The sequence below is a fragment of the Hippichthys cyanospilos genome, chromosome 16 (assembly GCF_059441005.1).
Source record: "Hippichthys cyanospilos isolate Australia breed blue-spotted pipefish chromosome 16, RoL_Hcya_1.0, whole genome shotgun sequence".
In the NCBI taxonomy this organism is placed as follows: Eukaryota; Metazoa; Chordata; class Actinopteri; order Syngnathiformes; family Syngnathidae; genus Hippichthys; species Hippichthys cyanospilos.
Window position 1 is genome coordinate 4,436,290 of NC_142384.1, and position 11,770 is coordinate 4,448,059.

The 11,770-nt window shown below is 39.8% G+C and overlaps 1 protein-coding gene across 1 annotated transcript; it reads right to left on the bottom strand.

The window, feature by feature from the left end:
* Window positions 1–4,822: 4,822 nt before the first annotated feature.
* Window positions 4,823–9,955, bottom strand: rpl23 (ribosomal protein L23). The gene is made up of 5 exons (XM_088436253.1): window positions 9,873–9,955; window positions 8,524–8,607; window positions 7,065–7,193; window positions 6,182–6,295; window positions 4,823–4,947 (listed from the first exon to the last, which is right to left on the bottom strand). The coding sequence occupies exons 1-5, from the start codon at window positions 9,883–9,885 to the stop codon at window positions 4,865–4,867; spliced, it is 423 nt and encodes a 140-aa protein (XP_088292379.1). The 5' UTR covers window positions 9,886–9,955; the 3' UTR covers window positions 4,823–4,864.
* Window positions 9,956–11,770: the final 1,815 nt, after the last annotated feature.

Below are 11,770 nucleotides of genomic sequence, written 5' to 3' on the forward strand. Positions count from 1 at the left end.
CCACAATTGCGAGCGTGCAAAAAACATTTTGAGCCCAGAAAATAAAACTGAGCGAGCGAAAACGGATAGTGAGCGGAGGAAAAAAACTTGAGCACGTACTGATAATGCTGCGTGCACACCTAAAGCGAACGAGGCGAAAAAGCGAAGAGTTTTGTATTGTAGTCAATGGAGTTCGCGCGACTGGGCACGAATGCGCATCAGGCGACGGGATGGACGCGAACGGAGCAACGCGAATGGCTGCGTGCGGTCACAAGAAGCGAAATTTCGCCTTTCACGTGAAGTTAGAATTTTTGAACTTTTTTCGCTTTTCGCGTCACGAAAGCCAATCAACTTCGGGAACATTCAACGTCTCAAGCAGGGGGCAGGAATGAATCATGGCGGCTTCTTTGCGGTCACCGGGAGCTCTTCAACACGGCCAGCTGAGCTTTCAATACAAAACGGAGCCAAGCAAGAGCACTCGTCTGGCTTGTAGAAAGGCGGAAACAAGAACTTGGGACAACTGGTATGCAGCGTTTGCTTCCTTTTTTAACAGCTATTGAACCGTAATTCCTGTGTTAAGCTGTGTTAGCACGGTATCGGCCACTTGATTGCGACATTGAAACTTTTTGTTTGCTGACAAGTATTGCCGTAAAGCGAGGGACACACAGTGTAAAAAAAAGAAGAAGAAAGGTGCTGTCAGTGTTCACAATCTCATTGGATACCAAGCTGTCAATCAATGTGCTTTTACAAGCTCTGATTGGCTGGTTTTGTGTCACAAACGTAAGTTCTTTTCAATATTTTTTTTCTGCACTCAAAATCTGTTTTCGCTCGCTCAGTTTTATTTTCTGCGCTCAAAATGTTTTTTGCGCGCTCGCAATTGTGGCACAAGTATAACGCCATACGGGGACCGCCCAGTAACCGAAGGGTTGGCTTTTCGATATCGATTTGTCCGAGTCATGTGTCGTGTCCTTGGGCAAAACAACCTAACCCAACTTGCCTCTAGAGGACAGAAAGTGCCAAAATTCAATCATTCAAATGATCAGCTCATCAACCTGATAATGATCGAAGTCAGTCCTCGAGGGCCGCTGTCCTACAGGTTTTCCAGGTTTCTTTTCCTGACACACCTGATTCAAATAATCAGCTCATCAACCTGATAATGCTCCTGATCATTTGAATCAGGTGTGTCAGGAAAGGAAACCTGGAAAACATGCAGGACAGCGGCCCTCGAGGAGCGACTTAGGACATCCCTGCTGTAGTGGGTCTCGTCGCCGTTGGAGATGAGGCCCACCAGTGTTGTGTCGTCAGCAAACTTCACAAGGTGGTTGGAGCTGTGGGTTGCTGTGCAGTCGTGTGTCAGTAGGGTGAAGAGGAGGGGGCTGAGCACACAGCCTTGTGGGGCCCCTGTGCTCAGGGTGATCCTGCCTGAGATGTTGTTGCCAACACGCACCACCTGAGGCCTCTGGCTGAGGAAATCCAGCAGTCAGTTGCAGAGTGAGGGGCTGAGGCCCAGTTTGTCCAGTTTGCAGGTGAGTTGTTGTGGTATTATGGTGTTGAACGCTGAGCTGAAGTCTATGAACAGCATTCTCACATATGAGTCTTTCTTGTCCAGGTGGGTGAGTACCAGGTGGAGGGCAGAGCAGATTGCATCATCTGTGGATCGCTTTGCCCTGTAAGCGAACTGGTACGGGTCCAGGCTGGGGGGCAGGATGGATTTCATGCCTTTTCTAAAATATTGTTCACAAAAAAAGTTAAAAACCTTGTATATTGCCAGGGATGTTGTATCTCAAACCAAGAAACCTAAAACTTTTAAACGTTTTCCCAGCGGCTCTTCTTTCTTCCGCTTTTCCCGCTTTGTTGTCATTCCCTGATGATCCAATTCAGAATGATCCAATTGTTGACCTAAACGACAAACCGCTTGTGTCATCTACCCTCATATGAATTTAACCATTAGATTGTGGCATGAGGTGCTAGAGTTGCCTCCTGGTGGCAGGGGTTTTACCCTGCACCCCACTGCGGTGGCCAATTCACAATCAAGGCCCCGCTATAAAACACAGTCATACCCTTGCCCCTTCACTGATGCATTTACGTAGAGGTCTACTTACTTCCGGGGTACCTCCCATTGGCGTCTCTCGAATTATTTAAGGTTGTTGTTAAAGTAAGCCCTGAGGGGCACAACGCAGCAAACTTTGCTTAATTCCAGTTTGATCGTCAACACAGCCGAATGAGCGGCTGTGTCCCTGTCTTCCCCATTGACCGGACATTGAGCGTCGTAGCCGCTGCTGCTTTGTTTAGCTGGTTTTACGGGACCTTCACCGAGCGGCATTCACCTGATCCAGCCGGAGGTGCTCCACGTCTCAGCTGTCCGCTTCCGTGGATTCCCGGGCGGGAGCCAGCGCCCTCTCCCCAGTTCGGACTGTGATCTGTTTCACTGGACTTTTAACACCCATTTTGGTTTGATTTTAGTATTTTAGCCCTTCTTGTTGGTTCGCGAAACTATTTATTTACACTTCCGGCGTCACTGGATTAGGGCTTCCAATTTCAGTGTTGGTGATTTTATTTTTTGTTACGTTCACCAGTGTGCGTGTGGTGGTGTGCGTGTTTCATTAGGTGATGGTTTTATTTGATTGGAAGTGCCTCGCCTCTCCAGTGTACCGGACAAGGACGTTCCAGCCTTATTTAAGTACTCCCACTATTTTTAATTATTTTAAGAAAGTACAATAAAAAATATTGGAACCACACCTCTGCCTCGGACTCGTTGCCACAAAACAAACAATAACCTCACGTCATCCAAACGTTTACTAAAACCTTCATTTTTAGCACAGTTTTTCTCCATTGGTTTGGCTCATTTCTTGAAACTGAGATGACACCCATAACTATAAAGCAATTTGGCCAAACAGACTTGCAGTTCTGCACGACACTTCAGATAACCGGCAAAATGTAATTTGTCTCCCCAAACTACTCATCCATGCTTCAAAACGAACTCCCTTTCATGTAAATAGTACCATAAAAATGGCATGGATCCTTCTCAATTGCTTTGGCACATGTTCATTCATTCATGTCAAAATAACTTGGATGATACTGCACAACTACAGGGCTCACCCGGCAATGTTTGTACAGCTCCCAAAAGTTTACCCTTCAGTCAAAACTACATTCCCTTCTCATATAACTAGTCAGTGACTCATAAATGCATTGCCCCTTTGGTATCGTTTAAGTACTGCAAGTCAAAATGCATAGATGCTTTGTCATGGCATATATCTAGCTATAGGCATATTTACACAACACACACACACTGCACTCATTCTGCCGAGGAATTTTCATTTGTATTCTCAACTAACGTAAATTGTACACATTATAGGACGTAGGGAACCGTAAAAAAGGCAAATATACTATGTACACAAAATCCAAAAACCCACAAAGAGGAAAAATCAAGGAATAAATGAGTAAATACAAAGAGTCCCTAATGAAGACGTTTTGTTTAGTCACGGTCACTACCCTCTCTCTCCCGGTCACCATCCTCATCTTCCTGGTCATCCATTCTCTGGGCTCTGTTCGGCCAGAGATTCTCATCCACATCGCATCTGATGTAGTCTCTTGAGATACAGCGCGGGAAGAAGCGTCGTGCATGCCCTGAACCCTCTACACCGATCCCGTTATGTCCTCACAGGCAGCGTCCTTTGCAGTCATGAGAGCCCTCTAGTGTTCATACACTTTCCATCGCCAAGGAGAGAGAAACTCCTCGATAGGATTGATTAATGGAGAGTATGGTGGCAAGAACACATCGTGGACCCCGGTGGAAATGAACGTTGTCCCATATAATTACAAACTGGGATAGGTGGGGCCCTTCGAGACCTCTCATTTTTTGGGACCAGATCAAGACACAGCTGATCCAAGAAATTGGAGTTTATCTGTGTTGTATGGGCCCAAACTCGCATTGTGGGTGGGCACACCATTTTCTGAGATGGCCGCACACATGGTTATGGTCCAAAATATGTACTGTATTCTATTGCAGTTTCCTAACACTATTTTGACAATTGAACAGACTATTCTGCATATGACTTGTACGATGACAATGTGCTGACAGGTTTTGAGGACAATAACCATGACACTGAAAACCAACCAATTGGGATGGATCAGCAAGATACATATTTGAAAAATGTACTAAATGTTGGCTGATTGTGTTAACTGTAGGATACTTGTACATACTGTAGCTATTTGAAAGGATGGCTTGACACGTACAAAGCATTTGGAAATGTGATGAAGCAATGATAAATGCCATTCTGTTGTGAGAAACTGCAAGATAGTTTGGGGATTTGTCCATGTTATGAGAATGTCATCTCACTTTAAAGAAATGAGCCAAACCAATGGAGAAAAACTAATACAGCCTATTAGTTGTTTATATGTGCGTATGACAGGATCGTGTTCTTACTCGTTTAATGTGACTTCTGTTTCGGACATCACTGAACAGGTTCTTAACATCACACACGTAAAATGTTTTTGTCAAAGCAAACATGCAGGCCATCCTTCCGTATTGGCAATCAAGGCGATTTGATTCTGTCCAAGAACTGTTGAATCCTCTTATCCTCCGCAGTTTTTCTTTTTAAGATCCATGGCCCAACTAACATTGTTTTTTTGTTGTTGTTTTTTTTTTAAATCCCTGCAACCGTGGGTTACTGACCTATGTTCTAACCTATTAAAAACAACTTAGATACATTTGGCACGCCCAGCTTTCAAAACCTGCGCAATGTTTAGAAATGATCATCCAAGCCCTAACATTTTTTTATCTACCGGTTCTTACATTGCTTATATTTTGTACCGGTACTTATTGAAAATTATTACAGAGAAGTCTGCATAAACAGTTTATTGAGAATAATGGATGACAGTAGGCTCAGGCAATACTGCCAGCATTTGATGCAATCCTTGGCCAAAGATCCGCACACTCCTTGGCTACTGGGCCGGTTATAGCAGAGCCTGGGGGCATCAAAAAAAGAAATGATGTCACAAGTCTCAAACCATGGGCTCTCAAACTGTGTTCTGAAGGAGAAAAAAAACAACTGTGTTTTGACTTGGTGTCGATGTAGTTTGCGCAACATGGAAAGAGACACTAAATTCCCCTCATTTCGCCTTATCGCAAAAGGTTAAAAATTTGAACTTTTTTCACACTTCGCAGCTAATCAATCATGTTACTGCTGCTGCAACCGAGGAAGATTCATGTATGATACACAACGAGAAGAGGCTCATGCTGCACAGTGCGTTTGCCAATTAAGGCAGACGACGCAGGAAAAGAACTTTGCATATTTGGACTTTTAAATAACCATGACTTCTAAAAATCACAAAAAAAACACATGCCAATCCAGTTATCGCTGCCCATATGCACTGATACGGTGAATATTGGCCCTGTTAATCATCCTGTCCGATAATTGAGCTATCCCTATTTTGCATTTCTGCATTTTTGGCATGTGCTTCGGGACAAGAAGACTTGGGAGTAAAGGAAAAAAACCCTGCAAGGACCGAGCACCAACTGAAGTGGATTTACGGACATGGACCGAGCAATGTCAGTACAGACGGTCCTGCTCAGTCTGTGACTGTTTACAATACTTTGCATTATGTAGCACTCCCCGACTATACGATGATTAAATTACTTAACATCCGCAGTAAAATTTTGTGAATCGACATGTGCCAATAATCGGATTGAGGCTATACCGTGATTTTAAAAGTCACGGGGGGATGGGAGAAAAAAAAAAAAGTCCACATCTACTAAAAATGCTAAGTTCGTTTCCCTCCTGCCTTAATGGGCAACTGCACTGTGCACGGTTATTAAATAATATATTTGAGAGCTGTTATTGTCAAAACCCTGATACAATATTTTTTTCTCAAGGATATCATACTGTCACAATTTGATATTGTCTCATGTCAGACAAACATTCATCATACTCCTTAAAATGAACTGTCACACTAGTGGCAAATAAAGCACGAAATGTTTCCCCTCACATTTATACAGCATATAATTTGAGGAACTGATTCATCACTGATCACTCCGCAAATTATGATATTACTTGCATCAAACGGCAAATATTGGCCAATCACGAGCATGCCAATAAGGTATTAAGTCTTATACATTTGTAAATTTGAGGCTGTGCCGTGCAAGCCGAGAGTCTGCATTCAAAACCTAAACTGAATGAAAATTGTTAAAAGAACCACCCACCTTTCATTTCCCCTTTATTATTGACAATGACACCTGCATTGTCCTCAAAGTAGAGAAAGACGCCATCTTTTCGCCGATAGGACTTCCGCTGCCTGATCACCACAGCAGGATGCACTAAAAAGAAGGGACATTGTGAGTATCACGCTATAAACAAAACCAAAATTCACTAAGTTTTTGCCTTATGATAGTAGTTAAGCGATTCTAGATGGCGTTTCTGGTATTGCATTTAGCCAAGTCCTACGTAAAAAAATTACTTTGATGTAAAAATGAGTTGAAAGGGGGTGTACAGTGAAAATAATGTGAGTACATTGCAAATACTTTATCCAAGGGCTAAAGGAAACAATAAGTCAAGCAGTCTTTTCCTTTTCATAATCCAATAAAGTCCGCACAGCCCCATTGACAACAACAAAGAAGCAATTCGGCGGCGCTTGACGAAAATGCATTTTTGCAATGTTCTGTGCAAACACCCGGACGTATACTATATTGAATTAGAGGTATACGTCATTATTTTAAGCCTTGACACATTTCACATTCAAGTTAATTTTATTCAAAGAGCTTTGCGAAGAAAAATAAATATAGTTGACCCTAATAGAAGGTTGAAAATGAGGACAAAGGACTTGAACGGTAAGTCATGAAGAAAATAATAATAAAAAAAAATTCTCTGCGTAATTATCCCAGTGTGCCAGTACCCAAACAAGGCATGGGCTGCAACGCCCCTTTATAGATGCTCAAAGCTCTACTTGCACTGTCAAACAAGTGCCAAGTTTCATGAAAATCAAAATCAGCTTTGTTCAAGCCACCGGGTGATTTGGTATTGACAGACGTAATAATGATTTCTGCAAAAACAATAGGCACATTGAAAAGATGTTCCATTTGTACTCACCCTTCTTCCTGAGCTCAGGCTTGCCTTTCTTGACTGTGGCCATCACCATGTCACCCACTCCAGCAGCAGGCAGACGATTAAGACGTCCTTTGATGCCCTTCACCGAGATGATGTAAAGGTTCTTGGCACCTTAAGAAGAACATCAGCGATACATCAAGGCCTTTATAGGGGTGGGTTGGGTGTAAAGTAGAAATCGACCAATATGCTTCTTTCAGGGCCATTACACATAAAAATCGCCAAAGAGGCTGATAACCTATTTTTGAAGACAGAAAAAAAGTCTACATTTTTTAAAACTTCCTGACTTTTTATGCACGTTTATTAAATAGATTTTGTGATTTGTGACATGTCAAAGGCTTTTTAGATTTTATAAGACATTTTATCATTTTAAAGGGATGTGCTTTTATAGCTGCTCCAAAATCTGAGTCATCGTGACAAAGGTTTCTTTACCTCAACAAAGATGGTCATCTTTCTCTCTCCAAATGTCACACATTCAACAACGCTTATATCATTTTGGATTTTAGTGAAACAGCAATCTACTGGTTATACAAAATACAAGATTTTTTTTTTTTAGGTTTCTCTAAGTGGGTTAATCCAATCTCACATTTTCTCAAAGTGTTTGGACCATGATAATGTAAAAAACATACGAAATTTGGAACAGTGTTGCCATGGCAACAGGTTTTTCAACAAGACCGCTAATTTAGTGGGTCTTATGCACAAAAACCCATTAAATTTCATACACATATAAAGCCTGGTAGAATCATCGACCTCTTAATTGTTGCACAACTTTTACAAAATAGCTCAGTAACCCCCCCCGCCCGACAGGTTTTAAAGAAAACAGTATTATTTGTATGTTCCACCTAGAGTAGTTCTAAAAAAAATAAAAATAAAAAAACAGAAAAACCCATCAGGCCCGTGTGGCGCCTCAAAACAAACAAAAAGAAAAGAAAAAAATTATCATGCAGCCATATGTTAAAGGGATAGTGTGAAAGATTTAGACCCGTTTTTCATTTTGGACAGAAGGAGGTGCCACATTAACCATTGTCCGTATATATAACAAACATGGCTGCCTGCGGGGAAGTGCCACCCCCCCATGAAATCTAATTTAATGATAACTAGACCTTTGATTGTAAATAAAACATACTGGTCAAGAACACATTCATTTACAAGTTTTTGAAACTGACAATCATTTATTACTTTTTAATGAAAAATGGTCAAAATTGTACACACTGTCCATTTAAGATGTGATGACAACAGTTGCAAGAAGAGCAACACAAGTTGGTAGCAACCACCTCTTCTAATGCCAAATACAAAATCAAAGCGTACTATGGCCAGTGAATTCACGTTCACTCTAGTGTGTTTACTTTTAAGTTAAAATAAAACTGATTTTGAGACATTTTATATTGATGGTAAATTGTAGTAAATCTCTCAAAAGTTTTGAAAATCATTACTTCAATCCTACCAGTGTTGTCAGCACAGTTAATAACTGCTCCCACTGGAAGACCCAATGAGATTCGGAACTTTGCTCCTGATGAACCTCCACGTCCTGTAACAAAATAAATAAAACACTAGCATTCACTACATTCAGGAGTTAAGTACAGATCCACCCAAAAAGGACATTTTTAAAAGGGACATACTGAAGTTGTATTTTTTTTTAATTTCTTCAACACTGAAAAGTTGAGTCTTAAGTCCAAGGCCTACCCGGTCACCAAGTGTGAAATGGAAAGAAAATCTAATCTGCATTCCAATTTACTTTAAATGGTCGGTCAAGTAAAAAAAAAAAAAAAAAAAAATATATATTGCAAATGTTAAATATGAACTTGGTGGGAGAATCCACCTGTTTTTATCCATTTTAAGGAGGCAGTCAATTCACCACTCGCTTTAGAGTCTAACACGTAGGTGTTTAACTCAAGTCCTTGAGGGCAAATATCCTGTATATATTCTGTTTTTTTCTAGTCCAACACAACTGATTCAAATGATTCTTATTAGCAATGTCTACAGTAGCTAAAAAATTATCCTTATTTGAATCAGGTGTGTTGGAAGAGGGTTCAAAAACATCCAAGATAAGGGCCCTCGAAAACTGGAATTCAACACCTGTGCTGTAGACTGAAATGGCCAGGTAACGAGTAAAAACGGGGAGCATTCAAACCCGAACATTTTGAGTGGTTGAGTTAAAAAAAAAAAATGAAATGACATAAGTTATCAGCATCAGAAACTGAGCACCTCCTGGAAAAAATGTTTGCAGGTATTAAATAATACCACTCAGTGGTTAATATAGGCTTACCTAATGAAGGCGACGACGTAAATTAAAATATGAATTGCTCCCTCGTTGAAAGTCCTTTGATTGCACAAACCAACTAAACGAACCACTTAAGAAACTGACCCATTCGCCCAAATTTAGCCAAAACTATTTTTTAAATTAAACTCACTCACTCACACCCAAGACACAACATTTAGCAACATGAATCGCAAAACCCATGTTAGCGTCTGGTGCAGACATCACCATATATCGGCTGGCTCGCTTAATATTTCTACACTTTTTTTTCTATTTATTTCATAGGAATATACTCTTTTTGACAGGGCAGCACTGAAAACGCTTTGCTTTTAATGCAGGCGTAAACACGGCGTTTACCATGAGACCCGACGTAGCCAATCCGAATCTAACCGAAAAACGTATGAAGAAAACTCAAAAGACAAAATAGAATGAAGCTAAATAAATAATGACTGATTAAGTGCACGACAACAAAGAAGTATCATCCGATGGGAAACGGGATATCGCTGATGAAAATGGATTGAAAAAATTAATTTTACCTCTCTTCGACATGGCTGCAGTAGGGAAAGAGGAAGAGAGCGCGAGGGATTGTGGGAAATAATGTATTCTTTATCCGGTTACTGTCGGATAGCCCTAAAGGATTAAAAAAAAAGTCGTTAAAAATAACATTATATGTCAGAAACATACATATAGATTATATAGTATGTTTTCCTTTTCTTAAAAAAAATCTCTCAAAAGACCAGCTAAATGAGTTGGAACTAGGACAAAATAACTACCCCATCCTTATGGAGTAAGATCGCTGCCAAGAGGACGTATTCGTGTTTTTAAATCTGTATCCGTGTTTTCAAATAGACGTATGCGTTTCACCATTCGTATTTTCAAATTTGTAACCGTGATTCACCATTCGTATCCGTGTTTGACCATTTCGTGAGACGCGAGTGTTTTACCATTCGTATGAGTACGGCTCTCGCGAGACACAAATACTAATTTTTGCGTTAATCTCTCCTTTGAATTGACGAATCTTATCCTTTGCGTGCATGGATCTGCTTTTGGGTTTGAGTTGGATATGCAAATTAGGATGACTTCACCGCGATACCGAGCAATGTCAGTCGATCTATGCGTCAGTCGCGCCGCGCATGCGTAGAGCAGAAAACTGGCCGAATTGAAAGCGAAATGAACGCCAAACAGGTTTCAATAGCTTCAATCTTAAGGATGATGTATGTGTATTTTATTAATGCTCAAATGAAAGGTTTTTTTTTTGGATCGTTTGTGGCCATTTAGGGCAACTTTGTCGTAAATTCGGGACGTTTTTTTTAACAGTTAGTGACCTCTGCTGTCAGAACTAAGCGCTGCAGTTGATTTGGAAAAGAATTGGTCTTGAACAGAGAGGGGATGTGCTTAAACACGTGGACGCTGAAACGGAATCCTATTACGAAATAGATTAATTTGTTACAAAAACGTTATTTATATTTATTTATTGTTGTTATTATGTGAGGGTTAATCCCTTACCAATTTATATTTTTTATTGATAATTTTGAAACAATATAGGAATTTGGAGTCACAGGTCATCAGTCTGTCAGTCCAGTTTCATGAAATAATTTACGAATAAATTGGACATTCACGTTGCAAACAATCAGTTGTTGATGTATTGATTTCTTTTTTTTTACCTTTATTTAACAAACAGAATAATATACAAAATGGCAATAGTCTAAAAGTCCTTATTTCAATACAGCGTAATTGCCAAGGGAACAGTACACATAAATTTACAAATGGAAGAAAAATATTTATTTACATTTTCAAAACAGATAAGCAACCAACGAATAAATAAGGAAACAATACAACATAAATGTAAAGAAACAGAAAAAAAGACCTAACAATGAGACAATATATTTATGTTACATGCGGGATTTCCTTAACGATATTGTCAATTACTTGCACACTTGGTCTTTCAATAAACTTCAACCTTGTAATATAATTACAAAATTCTATCATAAAAACATTTCAGGACAGGAATATGTTTGTGAAACCTTTGCTTGTGGATGAGAAATTTGGCCATACACAAGATTTTTTTACAGGAATGTCAATGTTCTTATTCAGAGGTATGACACCAAATATTATGTGATCGATTGAAAAATGGGCTGGAAGTGATTCAAATTTAGGAGGGATCCAGAGATGGAGGTACTTCCAAAATAGTATTATTGGACATGAAAATACCACATGATCCGTGGTTTCAATATAATTTTTACAGAACATGCGCATGTTGTCTTCAAAACTAAAAGGTAAACATAATAATTATTTAGATGGGTAGATATCATTCATAATTTTAAAAGTGTGTTTCTTTAATTTTGGGGGCTAGTGGAAGTTTCAAATACAGTTCATCGTTATTATTATCTTAACTGCATTCTCAACAAATTTAGTAAGAATTCCATTTTTGGTT